General features: G+C 35.5%; 1 protein-coding gene across 1 annotated transcript; it reads left to right on the forward strand.

Moving 5' to 3' along the window:
* The first annotated feature begins 767 nt into the window (after nucleotides 1-767).
* Nucleotides 768-14,911, forward strand: SLC38A2 (solute carrier family 38 member 2). Its single transcript, XM_051963579.1, has 16 exons — nucleotides 768-1,147; nucleotides 2,329-2,623; nucleotides 2,892-2,973; nucleotides 3,100-3,215; nucleotides 5,187-5,260; nucleotides 5,349-5,441; nucleotides 5,655-5,736; nucleotides 7,710-7,792; nucleotides 8,368-8,426; nucleotides 8,547-8,720; nucleotides 9,120-9,199; nucleotides 9,322-9,422; nucleotides 10,402-10,526; nucleotides 10,869-11,013; nucleotides 11,132-11,229; nucleotides 11,932-14,911. Exons 2-16 carry the CDS (start codon nucleotides 2,502-2,504, stop codon nucleotides 12,028-12,030), a joined length of 1,533 nt encoding a protein of 510 aa, XP_051819539.1. The 5' UTR covers nucleotides 768-1,147; nucleotides 2,329-2,501; the 3' UTR covers nucleotides 12,031-14,911.
* Nucleotides 14,912-17,043: the final 2,132 nt, after the last annotated feature.

Consider the following 17,043-nt stretch of genomic DNA (forward strand, 5'->3'; position numbering starts at 1 on the left):
CTTTCCACACTGAGAATTTTAACCTTTCTGTTCCAAAATTCAGGAACCCGTGGGGTTTGATACATAAGCCGGACGATCATTTTAAATTAAAAGAGGTCAAGTGGAGCTGACTAGTAAGGAAGAAAAATATCTCAGTCTGACATTTCAACAAACCGAGTAAAAAAGAAAAAAAGAAAACGAAAACCTCTTTAAATGAAAGGAAAGAAGGAAAAAGGTGGGAAGAGGGGAGAAGAGGTGGTAAATTAATAAAAGTATGATGACTGAGGAGAAGCCCTCAGGTATCCACAGGGCACCTGGTCCAGGTTGCTAATTTGTCAGTCAGTTTCTTACTCTTGCTCCTCTGCTCCCTACTCCTCTCTCGCCCAAATCCAGAGGAACCAGGATGTGTCTCTTAACAGTTTAGGAGGAGGTAGCTGCTGCCAGAGACGTGGAAGAAAGGCGATTTGGAGAATTGTATAGACAGGAATTGAATTTGGGTCGAAAATAACTATCAATGGGAAGTGCTTGGGGGTGGTATTTCGGTTCTGTGAAGGAAGGTGGTAGAGAAGGGTCACAGAGATCCTATTCGAAGAATGCGATTCGGGGAAAAGGTAAGGGAATGGAAGGGTTGGCAGACGCCAAGGGAAGGAGGAGGGAGAGGCTAAAAGAGGTAGGGGCTGTGAGGGGTGGGCCGGCCCCCCAGCAGGGGCTCGGGGGGAGGGTGTTGACGAGCAGTGGGTGGAGCGGGGGGCGGAGCTCAGGTGGTGTTGATACACAAAGGAGAGAGTCCTCTCCGCGGGCTGTCTCCTCCCTCCCGCTGACGTAGTCTGTTACTTACGAGTCTATAACCCGGAGCTCGGAGAAATTCTTCAGAGCCGCGCGACGTCGTTCCCGAGCCCGTCCTTACTGCGGGAGGGTCCGCCTTGGCCCCGCCGTCCACCACGCGTCCTCCCAGCCCCACAGACACCTAGCTACGCTGCCCTTTCCTTCAGGACCGCTCGGGATTTGGGTGGGGACTCAGCATTTTTTTTTTCCGCTCAATTCTTGTTTTGGGCTGTTTGTAGTTCTTTTGTTTGTTTTACGGTTTGGGCTTTCATTGAAAATTGATTGGCGAAACCATTTTAGTGAGAGTTGGAACCAGAACCAAGAACGCTCGAAGTCATATAAGGTATAATAACCCCGAGCTGAATCACCTTTGAGGGGAGCAGCGTGGGGGGAAGGGGCGCGAGTGGGAGGGTCGGGGGAAGCCCAGGATCTCGCCTTGGGCGTCTGCCTGTCGGCGGTCATTGTTGGGCCTCTTCCTGGCCGGCGGGCGGGCGTTGGTCGCTCCTGAAGGCCGACCCACAGACAGCCCGAGGCTCGAGAGCCTCCGGGCATGGGGAGGTGAAGGGGGGAGGGAGGGAGCCGGGCCGCGGCCGCTGCTGCATCTTTTTAGGGGAGGGGGAGGGGAGCCCCAAAGCTGGCAATCTCTCTGGTGCGGTCTTGTGACTAATTTGCATTTATCATTTGAAATCCTGGGGGCCCAGGTTCTGTAGGCAGCGGGGAATAGAGGTTCAGGCGAGTAATAGGAAATGCAGGTCGCAGGATGTGTGACAATCGACGATCAATATTGCATCAGTTTCCTGGCGTAGATGGGGCCTGGCCGGAAAGCTGGGGTGTTTTGAACCCTGTTCCTGTAAATGTGTAAACAAACGGGGCCTTAACTGTTTATATAGCCTGGGAGGTTATTTCGTCGTTTGGTTGATCATATTTTCATTGTTAAAAAACGAATGGGAACTTTTGGTAGTTGATTTTTAAGATAAAAGTAAATTATATTACCTCAGATTATACTTCAACCTTTGCGGTTTCCAGCAAAGTGGGGGTGAGGTGGGGGAAGTACTTAGAATATCTAAAAAAGTGCGAGATGATCCGAGCCCACCAAAATTGCAAACACCTAAGACAGTATGAAATGTGTCACACACCCCTTCTATAACGATGTCCGAGGGAGAAAATAGAAAAAAAAGAACCAAAGATCACTTTTTGGACAGATCCAGTTTGGGTTGATGTAATTTTTAAATTCCGCATGAGCATGAGGGTATTGCCTTTTTGAGGATGAATCACATTAGTGTGTAGTGGTGGGAGATTATCTTTGTTCTCCTCCATAGACTGTGTCTTGTACTTTTCCTCTCCCTCCTCGAGCTCCCCCGCCCCTCTCTCTTCTGGTACTTTTCCACTCCTCTGGCTGAGGATGAATCAGCCCTGATGAGCTTCCCCGGCAGCAGCAGCGGCGGCGGCGGCAGCAGCAGCTTGCCACGTGACCCAGCCTAGGAGACCACTGCAGTATTGACGTTTCCCTTTTACCTTCCCCAGACTGGGCGAGTGTGCGCTGCACCCAGCCGCAAAGGACAAAAGGAGCGGAGCTGAACCTTTGGATTGATTGCATACATTGAGGCAGCAGCGCTCCAGGGACCACCGACTTCGTTCTTCTTTGACTCCCAAACTAAGCCAAGTCTCCTCTGCTCCTTCCCCGTCTGCGTCCCATCATGACTAAAACAGAAATGGGCAGGTTTAACATTTCTCCAGATGAAGACAGCAGTAGCTACAGTTCCAACAGCAATGATTTCACTTATTCATATCCCACCAAACAAGCTGCTATGAAGAAGAGGTCAGGAAAACTTCAGTATTTTTCTTTCTTTTTCAAAATGTCTTTCTGGGGATTCTTGTTTTAGAAGTTCCCCAAGGGGTTATACTTTCTCATGGTGAAATTTAGTACGGAGAAACATTTATCTTTTTTTATCCTCCCCTTCAAGTAAATGTTTGCATGAATGATCTACATCATATTTCCGTGTTAAATAAAAAAAAAAAAAAATCCAGTATATTTGGGGTGATTATTTGCTACAAAATAGTCTCATTTCAAATAACTTTTCTTGCAGCCATTATGTAGACATGGATCCTGAAAATCAAAACTTTTTGCTTGAATCGAATTTGGGAAAGAAGAAGTATGAAACAGACTTTGTAAGTTAAAAGCAATGGAAAAATATGTCTTCAGGGGGGGAAAATAATAGCTTTATACTTAGATTTCAAAATTTTAATACTATTTTTCTCTTTTAATTTGGTTTCTATTTTTCCTTTGAATGCTAGCATCCAGGTACGACTTCTTTTGGTATGTCAGTATTTAATCTGAGCAATGCTATTGTGGGCAGTGGAATCCTGGGGCTTTCTTATGCCATGGCTAACACTGGAATTGCCCTTTTTGTGTAAGTATCTGTTAAAAAAAAAAAAAAGCATACCAGGTTATGCTGCATAATTAATATAATAAACATTTTGTAGTTTCATTTAACAGTTCAGATTGTTCAGGGAAAAAAAAAAACAACAAAAAAGTACCTTTACTATTATAATAATTGTCTAGTACTTGTATAAAATGGTTCTTTTTTTTAAGTATGTTCTAGTTATTGAAAACATAAGTCCAGAATATCTAATGCATCAATGGGTTTTGTTACACCATTGCTGTTTGTTTATTCCTTTTGTCTTTTTCTAGTCAGGACCCAAATCTATTAACCATAAATAGATTTAAAATGTGTGATCCCCTTCAATTCTTTAAAAAACAGACCATTTTTAATGAGCCAGATGGGATCATATTTACATCTAGACTTGTTTGGTTTAAATGATAGAATTTGTTCTGAGTATGTGGAGACTGCCACACTTTGTCAAAAAGAGTAGTACATGTGTAATTGAATTTATCTTTAGATTGTCCCAGTTGGAATCAGCTGTTTCTGAATGTTCTAGTGTAGAGACTTAGAACCGAAGAATGTCAGAACAAGAAAGGACCCTAGAGAGTGACCTATCACCTTTAACCTAGAACAACAAAATGACTTGGTTTTTGTAACTACTACAATATGAATTTGTCTTAATGTTTCAAACAAGTGTTATTGTAGTTTGAATGGAAACACTGACACTCTCTTGTGTTTTTCTATTTGATTTGAAAACGTATTTTGAACAATTTGTAGATCTGTATTTCATGTTAAAATTTCAGTGGCCTAAAACTCAAAACACCTTAAACACAGTCTTTTGATTGCATTAAGGGCATGCCAAATTTTATAACATCTGGTAGGCAGCCAGGTGTTGTATATAGGGAGGAGCAAAGGAGAAAAAAAAACAAACAAACCCCCAACCTTAAATCATAAAGTTGATAATTGCTTTTTTTGCCCTTTTTCAGGACATTGTATTTGTAACTATACAATTGTTGGTACTTTTATTTTAGGTGACATCGTTGTTGTATATCCATCTCTTTTAGCCTTTCAAAGATGTGTGTGTGAGTGTGTGGGTATCCTTGTATATCTGTATGGGTAGATATGCAGGTGGGTGTGTATACATATATGTGTATATACATAATGTGATACTCAAAAGTCTGATTCACTGATCTTTACTGTAATGTTAGGTTAGTGCTTATTTACATTGATTTGTAATGCTAATGAAATTGATTACATTTCAAAATAAAGACTGGATAAAATCATTTTGAAAACAAATTCTTTTAGAAATCACTTATGTTTTAGCAGAGATTTTATAAAGTTTATTTTATGTAATAGTTCAGGGATAATAGGATTTCAAAAACATCTAAAGATATATTGAATGGGTTTTCCCCAATTTAAAAGGATATGGATTCCTAATCAGTTCTTTGGGATTGCATAGGCTAAAAGAAATAGATTTCCATCATACATCTACTTTAGTCTGAAAGATAAATTTTGTTTTGATTAAACTGTTTTCCCTGGGTTTTGCCCTTAAGAAGGACTCTAGGGGATATTAGAGAAATTCTTTGTAGAAATCAGTCCTAAAAGTCCTCCCCCCCTTTTAAAAATTATTATTAAAACATTTTTTTCCCCTGCCTAATCAAAGTGGCAGTATCATGGGGGATCTATACCTTGATAAGTTTTAGTTTGAGTTCCAAGCACAAATAAGACTCATTTTTACTGCTGGAAAAAGTGAATGAATAATTCTTAAGGACAGTAATAATTTTAGCACAGAAAATATCACTATGCCTATTTTATGGGCCACAAAAATCTCCCATTAATAGGCATCTTATTTCTTATATATAATTGTGTGTGTGCAAGCATATAACAGTCACATACAGGGATAAGAGAGGTGAACTTGTTTTGCCAAATTCTCTACAGTACATAAACATGATTATACTTTTTGGTAGCTAGCTGAGTGCTCTGTCTTTCTTTTACCAGAATTCTTTTGACATTTGTGTCAATATTTTCCCTGTATTCTGTTCATCTCCTTTTGAAGACAGCAAATGAAGGAGGTATAGTAGAATTATTAATTTTTTTCAAAATAATCATAGCTATAATTTGTTAAAAGACATATTTATAACTCTGTGTTTAAATTTACAGGGTCTTTATTATACGAGCAATTAGGACATAAAGCATTTGGTCTGGCTGGAAAGCTTGCAGCTTCTGGATCAATTACAATGCAAAACATTGGAGGTAAGGACTCTTAAAATCATTTGAATCTTCTTGTACTTTAACCGAACTTGGTCTTCCCTCCTCTCCAGAGCTACCTCTTGCCTTCCTTCTTCCCCACTTCCCGCAATTTATGGCATGACATTTCAGTATTTGAATGTTGACACAATATGATGACTTGTACCATGTAGTAGAGTCTAGACTTGTTTGTAATGGTTTAATTTTGTTTTCCTCCAGCTATGTCAAGCTACCTCTTCATAGTGAAATATGAGTTACCGTTGGTGATCCAGGCATTAATGAGCATTGAAGACAATAAAGGGTAGGTATTAAGATCCCTTATAAGGGAACCATTATATTTAAAAAAGAAAAACAACTTAAAGATTTGAAATTTTACATCTGAAAAATGTAAGTAAAATTAGAAGAATTGGGGCTGATTTTCCATATTAATCTGTCTGTAAATTATTGTATGCAGGTATAGCTAGATGTGAATATTATATTTTCTAATAAACTCAGATGAAATTCTTTTAGTTTTACTGTTTTGACTTGCAGATTTACTCTTATTATCCATAGCAAGTCTCCAATTTTTTGACTAGTATTAAAATGACTATGCATGTACAGAACCTGATTTTAATAACATTTATAAATTAAAAACAATAATGGAAAATTCAAAATATTTTTAGGGTTCAAATGTATTTTAATGCTTCTTCACAAGTTATTATATAATTACTAGCATTAATTTCTGTGGTAAGTGCCATTATTATCTAGGCATCATTATGGAATAGATAATTTTCAGCAAAGATAGTTATAACAAGAGCATTTATGATTTACAATCTATAAATTTTAGTGCTAATTTCCATTGGATATGATCTAGAAAAGTCTCCCTACTAGATTGAACTGAAATGAGTTAAGAACTTTTAATCAGCCACTTAATTGTATGGATAATAAATTCATGCTAGTTCTTAGAATCTCACTTTTATTGAATTTTTACTAGTTTTCATATAAGCTAGAATAACACTATTCTACTAAGTACTTTATATTATATGTACTCTAGCACATAAACTAAATTCAATACCACATTTAAGCCTGAAGCTTTTGATTGTCTAAAGTGAGTTGAGTCTGGGTAGCTATCAGTTCTATAGCTTTGAAGTTGTGAAAAATGAGGAATATCAGGAATGACAGTTTTCTTGGTACTGATCATGCTTTTAGTAAAGTTGTCAAGTATGTTAGTTTCTATTATCTAATATGCACAAGGGAAGAATTTCTTTATTCCCTAAATATGATATTACATATTAATATATCATAAGACTGGAAAATGGTATATTTTCAGAAATTTGAGTTATTAACCTAAAACTTGAAAAAAGTTTTCTATGTTATGCTGATACTTTAAGAGGGAGGAATAAAATGCTTGGGATGATTTAGGATAATACAAACTAAGAATCTTGAGTATTTTTTTTAGTGGAAAAATTAAGTTATAGAAAGAAGTATTTCTGATGCAACTATGGAAATGTGACAACCTATGGTATATAGTAAACCATTACTATACTCTAACATTAAATTTTTTTTCCTGTAAGCTCAGGAAAAACTTTATAATTTGTTTGCTGTTTGAGTGAAGTAAGTGTCCCAATATTTTGGGTCCTTGCTTCCTAACTGTATATATTTTATTTTATCCAAGTGTTAAAATATTTTCTTGTTGAAATGTTTGAGTTTATTAATTGGCAAATGAAAGCTCTTGTAAATGACTTGGAAAATTTCTTATTTCCAACTTCAAAAATGGCAAACCAAAGCAATGGCAAAGTTGGTATATAATCTTTGTAAAAATGCTTGAAGATAAGATTACTCTTTTAACAGTGCTGCTTTGTTTGTGGCATTAGTATCAAGCCTTTAAGGAACATTTTATGTTATGAATTAGTTGGCATTGCTCCCAGAATAAACAGTGGGACAAAAGTTACACTGTTAACCCTCTTGGTTTCAGACCCAGTTTTAAACTAAGTGAATATAGCCATCTATTACTGCAAAGTACCAGGATTTTTTTTTTTTCTTCCCAAAAGTAACTTTCCCATAACTCCTTAAAAGAACAGGCCTTTCCAAACATGTCCTTCAGCTTACTTTTTTTTTTTTTTTTTTTAAGTCTACAAAATGAATCTTGTCTAGGGTTTATGGTAGCTGTCTCTAAAAAGTTTATTTTAAGGTAGGCATTTGGTTTTAAAGGAGCCAGATGAACGTTTTTCTTGAAGAAAAACCAGATTTTCATTTGTGATCAGTTTTTTAAACTATTGTTTCCTTTTTCTTTAGAGAGTGGTATCTGAATGGTGACTATTTAGTTTTGCTGGTGTCATTGGTGCTGATTCTTCCTTTGTCATTGCTGAGAAATTTAGGTAAGTCTAACTTTAAGTACTTAGAACAGTCATGAGTTATACATTGTTTCTGGCATCTAGAAAGAGCCCTGTCAATTGGAGGTGATGAGATATTCCAAGGAGGGCCCAGCATCTGCCCAAGGGTCACAATATGTTAAAGATCAAGATTAGACCAGTTCGGGGGTTTTCAAAGATGAGTGCTACTTGTTGCTTATAATTAGCATAAGATAAGGTTTTAGTCAATTTTAGGAATGGTTTTCTCTTCAATGTTAAGTTTTAATAGTACTGTTTGTTTGGCACATTTCATATGACTTCCTAGTCCTAACTAGGTATTAGTTTATCTTTAAATTAGATTGTTTGCAATTCAGATCTGTTGAACTATAACCTCTTAATTTTGAAAACGCTGATCATACAAATAAGTTACATTGATAACATTTTGGGTTTCAGACCTAGTTTCTAAAGTAATTGAATGTTTTAGTGAAATCTAGTACCAGTCTTTTTTACAAATCGCAAAAGTAAACTTTTCATCTCAGAAAATACCTTTGTCTGAAACACATTTCCCCTAATGACTGGTTTTCCTCTCCGTGATTTTACAGGATATCTAGGATATACAAGTGGCTTTTCCTTACTGTGTATGGTGTTCTTTCTGATTGTGGTAGGTATAATTTCATTCTTAAGCTGCATCACATATCATTTTCAGATAGAACTGTTTTATGATGTTTTATCGTCATGTATAGATAAACAAAAATACAAATTTGTGTAATTTTATTTTTAGGTGATGTGCAAGAAATTTCAAATTTCTTGTCCTTTAGAAGCTACACTGTTAAATGAGACAGTAAATAGCACAGTAATGCACTTGACGTCAACTCTTACATCTTCACCAGAAACCTCATTTAACCTGACTAATGATGATTCTTGCCAACCACGGTACTTTATCTTCAACTCACAGGTAACTGTCTATAAATATTTTCTTTTTTAAAAGTATGGCATTAAGAAAATAATTAAATTATTTGACTGAAAGTATATTAATTAATTGGGAGAATGAACAAGGTTGTAGATAGTTTAAATAATAATTAGTTAGACTAATTAGTCATTACGAATTCTATGGAAAATAATTGTGGTTGGTTTATTTTAGCCAGATTAAAAAAGAGAGTGAATAATAGGTAACTGAAATAAGAATAGGAAGATTAGGCTTTCACCTATGTGGTAAACAAATTAGAATTTCTTATTCTAGGGTTTTGTAAGAGAATAAAAACATTTATACTTTATACTTCCTTTATACTTCCTTAGTAGCTATTGATGAGCCAGTCATATCATTATGTTCAATCATCTTATATTTGCTTTTCAGACTGTCTATGCTGTGCCAATTCTGACATTTTCATTTGTCTGCCATCCTGCCATTCTTCCTATTTATGAAGAACTGAAGGGGTAAGCATTTTATATGTTTAATACTGATTGGTACTCGCAAAAATGGAAAAATGGGAAAAGGTAACATATTGTGCATTTTTATTGCTAAAGATCTATCTGCATGTTTCCTTCCAATTAACTAGCCGAAGTCGTAGAAGAATGATGAATGTGTCCAAGATTTCCTTTTTTGCCATGTTTCTCATGTACCTGCTTGCCGCCATCTTTGGATACTTGACATTTTACGGTAAATAATGTCCAGTTTACAATTAAAAAGATCATTGAATAGTTAACAATGAAATTAATCCTTATTTATACCTTATCATCAAAGAGCACAGACTTCTCAAAAGTCCCCCATCCCATAGAGGAATAAATTTTAAAGCTAAGAAACTTGCATTATTGGATCTTTCATAGAATAATAAAATCCCACTCAGAAGAGACCTTAAGAGATGTCCAGTACAACCCCTAATTTCCCTGCTTAAATGCATGGATTATAATGGAGATTTCCAGTGCACTCACTGCCTGCTTCATTAGTGATGGAGCACCCCTAGCTCTACTAATTACCTAGCAAATCAACTCATTCCATTTTTGGATAGTAATTATTAAGAAGCTCTTCTTTATATTACACTAAAATTAGGGAGGGACCTAGTTGTAACCCCTTTCACATGAATATAAAGCAAATCTAATCCTTCTTACACATGCCATTTTTCTAATATTTGAAGGTAGTTATAGCACATGTTTATAATAGCTTTTTCCCCCTCCTCTCCTCTTGAATATTATAATTTACCCTGCATTTTAAACCCTAAAAATTTAGTGTATTATCCATTTGCTAATACTCAAATAAAGTAGAATCCCTTTTAAAGGGACTTTTCTCTATGCTTAGCTGCCCTTCTCTCCTTCCCTCCCCCCAAAATACTTTAAGCCAAGCATTAAGATTTAGCCACTTGGCTCCTGTTGTTTTTAATGGAATTCATGTGGCTAAATCTACATTTGATTCTTTGAAAATGTGCCACTTAATGTTTTTTTAATTGTATTAACTACATAATTCCAAATTAATCTTATTGGCCTCTTACAGCCCTGTTTTGTGAGTAGCTACCAACTTTTGGCCAAATATTGCTCAGTTACTTGTCCACAGATCCTGTTGAAGTCATTTCGAGCATCTAATGGACAAAATTTATCCTTTTGTAAACAAATTATGACCTTCATTTCTTTCATCTTCCTCATAGGACATGTCGAACCTGAACTGCTTCATACTTACTCTGCGGTACTGGGAGCTGATATTATTCTTCTCATCGTGCGTTTGGCAGTGTTGATGGCTGTTACACTGACAGTACCTGTAGTGATTTTCCCAGTAAGTGTTGGTCAATCATTATTATAATCATGAATTTCTTTTTATGTGGACTTAAGCTTCTTGTTGGCTTTTCTCCCTTTTTACCTACTATGTTACACTGTTAAATAGTTCCAAATTTTTGCTGTATGGATTTTCAAAGAAAAAGGTTTAAAAACAAAAGAAAACACTAAATTTCTCAGCCTGAGGCATTTTGATATAATCAAAAACATGATAACCTGTTGCTCACATTGGAAAAGTAGTTAATATTTGTAGTTTGCTTCATAATCTTTAAACTTCATTTTGCTTTTTTCCATTACTTTATCAGTATTTCTACTAATTCTTTCTTTTTCCTTTCCTGAATAGATCCGGAGTTCACTCATTCAGTTGTTGTGTCCAGCAAAGGATTTCAGCTGGTGGCGTCATAGTTTTATTACTGTGTCTATCTTGGGATTTACCAATTTGCTTGTCATCTTTGTTCCAACTATTAGAGATATCTTTGGTTTCATTGGTAAGTTTTGAATTCAGTTCTACATTTTTGTCACTTCTACATTGAAGTCAGTTCTACATTTTTTTGATAACCATTCGACATGCTATTGATACTTAGCGAAACTCTGTTTTTTAAATAGGTGCCTCTGCTGCTGCCATGTTGATTTTTATCCTGCCCTCTGCTTTTTATATCAAACTTGTAAAGAAAGAATCAATGAAATCTGTGCAGAAGATTGGGGTGAGTGAGGGGGGAAATCCGTGATAACTTCATTGCAGCAATTAATAATTTATCCAATAGTGGTTACTTATAGTCAGACTGTTTGCTTCAGAATAATTGAAACTATTTTATGTGACATTAATTTGTTGATTGCAGCTAGTTCAGAGGACTGAAATGGGTGCTCCTCCTATATTCTGTCATATTGTTAGTACTTCTAGGTAAATTTGGCTTGTGTATAAACAACTGTAACAATATAGTTGAAAGGAATAGGTCTTTTTTTTTTTTTTTTAAAGTGAATGGGTAGAACATTAGCAATTGTAAAAAAATTGTTAAGATAGTCATTTAAAGTGCTAATATGTGACATGAGTGGATGGGCAGACCATTTTATCGTTAGTATGATGGTGGCCTACATTACTTTCTTGCCACTGAGAACATGGTTTAGTTTTTCTGTTTTCAAAATTCCCTCATCTGTTCTGTAGATGATTGTTCTCCAAAGCATGATATATTGGCAATTCAAAGTTTCTATGATGATCAGAAATCTAGTTCTTAAGGCTTTCTTAAGATGTTAAAAATTTTTAATTAGCCACTGCTTTTTTAAATGGTATTGTAGAAAATTAGAGAAATGTTTTTAGCAGTAATAAGAAGATCCCTTTTAGTAGATTTCACTTGATAGTCTCTCTCTGTTTATTAACCAGTTTTTAAAATTATGTTCCTTTGTTCTAGGCTGTATTCTTCTTGCTAAGTGGCTTTGTTGTAATGATTGGAAGCATGACTTTGATTGTTCTTGATTGGATCCACAATGCCTCTTCAGATGGCCATTAGCTGTCATAACGGCAAACTTGAATACCAGTCAACTCTCTACTCAAACGGAACTTCACTTATGTTTGCAGTTTCACTTCCTTTTGCAATGCAGATTTTTTGCTGGTTCTTTTCCTGTGCAGAATTAATGAACTCTTTAAGAAGCTGTTCTGCATGAAAAAAATGGAAATTAACAACAAACCACATGAGTCTCCTGCTAGAGGAAGTGACAATTTTATTCCATTCCAGAGAATGGACAACTTTAACTTTTATCAAGCCACATGTTTGGCTTTTTTTTCATTGTTTAACTTGGATATTTTATGATTTTACTTGAATGTGCCTAATGGAACCATTTGATGTAAGAAATAATTATTAATTTGCAGTGAAGTGTTGAAATAACCATTAGAGAGAACACTATTATTTTTTGTACCAAAAAATACAAAGACTTCAAAAGCACTATTTTACTTTTAAGAAATTGCTTTTTTGAACTTTATCCAGATAAGGTCATTAGACCAAATAAAAATATTTCATTAGTGTTTAAAACTATTAGTATTATGAATTAACTTGCCTTTTTATAGGCATAATAAGCCAAATACTTTTTTATCCAAAACAAGTAATTTTTAAAGAAAATTATACATTCAGACCAATGTGAGCAAAAATATATCATTGACTAGAAGCATAGATTTCATCCAAATCTCCATTAACTAAAAGATATAATTAGTAAACATTTGTTAATTGATATTCTCTCCCAAATCAGTAATATTAAGTCTATTTTTTGTGTTCTTTTTTTCTTGTATCCCCCTGGTTGATTCAAATTACAAAATTTTTAAAGACTTCTACCCATTAAAACGGAAGATGGTGAAACAAATATTTCTATGATAAAGAACTAATATATAGAACTTGAGGTACCAAATAGTGCAATTGGGTAAAACAGGGTTTATTCAGTTGCACCACCTATTTCTAGAGTTACATTGACAGCTATGGTTAGGTTTTTCAGTCAACTGAAAATTCATTTGCTCCTTGCGAATGACTTGCAGCAGTGGATGACTAGGATCTACTTGCTGTAGGTTTTAACCATTGTATTCAGAAACTTCTGAACTAACAGGATTTCTCATTATTTATCCACTATTGGAAGTGTGAATTACTTGATAAATGACTGTTTAGTTCTGTTCTTGTCTTATCTACACTAGAGGCCTAATACATGGGTTATACCAGTATTTGGTCTATAATACAAGTTCTCTTTGTACAGGCAATTAGGATACCCATGCAGTGATGCTTCTTTAAACTCATATGCACTGGATTGTCATCTCATACTTAATCACTTTAGGATTGTTTATGTCTGATCAGTGGCTAAAGAAACTAGTGCAACGTGAGTGTAAGAAGCTTTTTTGGTTCTGCATGTTCACTTGTTTCATTTTGATCCCAGTTAGAGAAAAATGTGAATTTAAACCTGGCTTCTAAGAGCGCATTTATGGTGTGTTAAGGTGTATGGTGAATATGTTATCAAACAATTGTGGTACTATACTCATTTGGCTTAATGTCTAGAAACCTGAATTTACGTAATTCCATATAGTGGTTGGGAGAAGCAATGTTGGAATTATCTGACTTGAAAATTTTCTTTTGAACTGAACTATGTTCAGTTCTAGGAAAGAGTCAGAATTTGGCAGACATGGTTTTATGTCATTCAGCATTCTTATGTACTCTGTGACTGGTAAGGTTATGGACCATGAACATCTATAATTTATAGATCTCATGCAACTGGAAGATAACCAGTAGTGATAATATTGAATGAGACCAATGGTTAATTTTATATTTAAAATTATTAGGTACAATCTAGAGAATATGCACTGTTGTTTTGTTTTATATATTTTTGAGTGGGCCATCACTACCCCATATGGATTCCAGAACTCAATTCTAGTTCAAACCAAGAACTGGCATTCCTCCTTGAGCTCTTGGAAATACTTGCTAGCTAAATTAGCATCTGAAAACTATAGGGGAATGCCATGTGAAGACTTTTTTTTTTTTAAAACATATCTCATTCTTAAATGGATGAGATCATTTTAGGTCATTTATTTTTCCCAGCAAAATCAGGAAAAAAAGAACAATTCCTTTTCTTACAACAGAAGGATGTCATAAGTCTCCCCTATCATCTTTGGCTGTTACCACTTGGCTAGGCTGTATTCCAATGCATGATTTTTCCTACAAGTTAACCTGTCTGCCTTGAGGTTCCTAAAACATATCCTCATTAATGAGCAATCTTCAGTATTAAACCACTGTCTTGTCACCTTGTTTTTACATTACTGTCTTCCACAGATATTTCAGTCATAACTGTAATATAATTTATAGAACAACATTAACCCATTAAAGCTAACCTATTTTTCAATATTTATGATACTCTGTACATATATCATGTGTCAGTATATATTTGTAAATAAGTTGTATATAATACAAGTTTGGGTATTGGGTTTAAATGTACATACTCTTCTTAGTTTACTACTTCTTTATGATGGTATGCCTCTGTAAGTAATGTTCCCTTAAAAATTGCCGTATGGACAATTAGAATTAAATGAGCTACCAACTTGTGTAAGAACACATACAAAAATTTAAATTGTATTTGCAATAAACAAGCCTCTTTTAAATCAGAAACCTTTAAGAAATCAAAATAGAGCAGATTCATTTTCGTTTCATGGAGGTTTTATTTTTTAAAATGCAATAGTTACAAATGTGATCTGTTGAAAAAGGCCTTCCTACACAGGTATTAAAAATCTGTACATATTGTATATACTCACTGTACTGTAAGGTCCAACAATTCAAATATGGTTTGTTGGCAAAGAGTGCTTCACCGTTTCAATGAAACATTGTATGTTTTAAATAAACTAAAATAAATATGTGCTTAATCTGTAAATATGTTTTGTTTGAGTAGAAATGGGTTTGTCAGGATATAATTGTTAGCAATGAGTTAGCCAACTCGGTTGCAAATTTAGTTTTTATTTATCTCCCTAACTTCAGGCCCAGTACTCTATTCTAAGTCTTTCCATCACTTGCAGCAAAGGGGAAAAAAAAACAACAAAAATACTTACTTGATTATCTATAGTTGTTAGTTTTGTAAACCTAATGCACATTCTATGGTTTATTCTGTTTGGCAATTGGGATACTTATCATGCATCTTTAAAGCATGCCCTATTCATTCATCACTACGTACTTGTTCTTTTATGTCTGATAAATGGCTTGACTAAAGAAATTTTCATCAGATGTGTTTAAAGCAAACGCCATACTTATTGTCCACTGCCAACTATAGCACAGGGAGAAAGGTACATTGGGCTTGGACCATACTTGGTCATAGAGTGGTTCACTTCCTTATTTATGTTGTACGTTGTAGTCATTGTGTACATTTATTTTCCTTAGTTCTGCTTACTGAACTGTGTCAGAACACCAAATGTGACACTGCTTCTGTGTTTTATTTATTATGCCAAAGTAATTTTTATGTCACAATTTGTTTAACCATTTCTTAATTAATGGGCATGTTCTGCATTTTTAGTTCTCTACTATGACAGATAGTAATTATTTTTCTATACAAGGGGCCTTCTATATTTTATCTTGGTATGTATCCTTCAAAGTAGGATATTTAGAGTTAAAAGGCTGTGAATATTTTAGTCACTTCCAAATTGCATGGCTGCCTCTTGATTTTATTAAGTTTTTGCCACAGAATATCTATCAGGAAGGTCTAGCAAAAACCAAAGTATCACAATGTCCCTCCAGAGATTCCTCTGTCTATATTGAATTGTCCCCTAGAGAGTGAACTCAAAATAATTACTACAAAAATTCCTTCTTACTTGTAGTCCTTTTGTGGAATTCCTACCAGGTTTACTCTGTGGTATGATGTTCTTGATGAATAAGTTATCTTCCCTAGTTGGGAGAGGTCAATCAAGTCATTTGCTCTTTAACCTCCAAAGTTGTAACATGGTCAGTTCTATCAGAACATTTGGTCACCTTTGTTCAGGAAAGACTAAAAAGGTAAAACAAGATTATGTCATGGCCACAGTGGCTAAGGTAAGGAAGGTCTTCATGCTTTTCCCTTACCTGTAGGTCCATTCATAGGTAATTGGTGACTCACCACTACGATAAAAATCAAGTAGATTCCAGTGGCCTTTCAAGGCAGGATTAGCTGCAGACTAGAGGCAGATAAGAGTATTGGCTGTGGAGTGAGGAAGTCTCCTTTTCCCGAATTCAAATCTGGTTCTAGCTATGTGGCCCTGGTCAAGTCACTTACACCTCTATTCTTTAGATCTCCATCTCTAAAATGTGTTGGAAATTGTAAACCACTCCCAGTATTTTTGCCAAGAAAACTCCAAACGGGATCAAAAGTGGACTCAAGGGAAATAATTACTTTCCCCCCGCTTCCCCCACGACACACACACAGGTACACAAATATCTGGCAACTAATCACATGCTCAGGTGAAGGACTCCTACTTCATACTATGGAACCTGCCCAATCACTTTGAAATGAAAGAAGCCATCCATTCAACAAAAATGTTTTTTTTTTTTAAAACAATAGCACAAAAAAGTGCTATCCTCAAAGGAGGATAGAATACTAATTGGTGTAAATACAGGCCCCGCCCCCCCAAACCAGAACTGCATCTTGTCAGAAGGGTGTAGTGACTCATTCGGCAGTGGGTTAGGTCTGAGGGGAGCACTAACTCTGGTTGTCCGTTTAATAACTACATGAACAAGAGGTTGTGTCAGTAGTTTGAGCTTTCATTTTCTGAACCAGTTGGGTCCAGAGCAGGTTCTCTTTCTTTGAGGAGAAAAAATTATACAGCCTATCTAGCAAGGATAGTGCTTTTAGGAGGTAAGTGTTTTGGACACACTTCATCCCTGAGTTATTATTGGAAAAATCTGGTTTGGGAGATGCAAAAGCATTGTAGGGAGAGATTTGTGTTGGTAAAATGAAAAAAATGTGATGAACCCCTGAAGGAGGACAGTAGCAGAAAGAGATGTAAAAAGACTGCTAACAGGAATGGAGAGATCAGTGAGATG

This window comes from Antechinus flavipes, chromosome 5 (genome assembly GCF_016432865.1).
Source record: "Antechinus flavipes isolate AdamAnt ecotype Samford, QLD, Australia chromosome 5, AdamAnt_v2, whole genome shotgun sequence".
Taxonomy (NCBI): domain Eukaryota; kingdom Metazoa; phylum Chordata; class Mammalia; order Dasyuromorphia; family Dasyuridae; genus Antechinus; species Antechinus flavipes.

Coding starts and splice junctions, on each gene's coding strand:
- SLC38A2 (XM_051963579.1), top strand. CDS start 2,502: ATGACTAAAACAGAAATGGGCAGGTTTAACATTTCTCCAGATGAAGAC. Junction 3,216..5,186: donor ACTGGAATTGCCCTTTTTGT/GTAAGTATCTGT, acceptor TTCTTTTACCAG/AATTCTTTTGACATTTGTGT. Junction 8,427..8,546: donor TGGTGTTCTTTCTGATTGTG/GTAGGTATAATT, acceptor TTTTATTTTTAG/GTGATGTGCAAGAAATTTCA.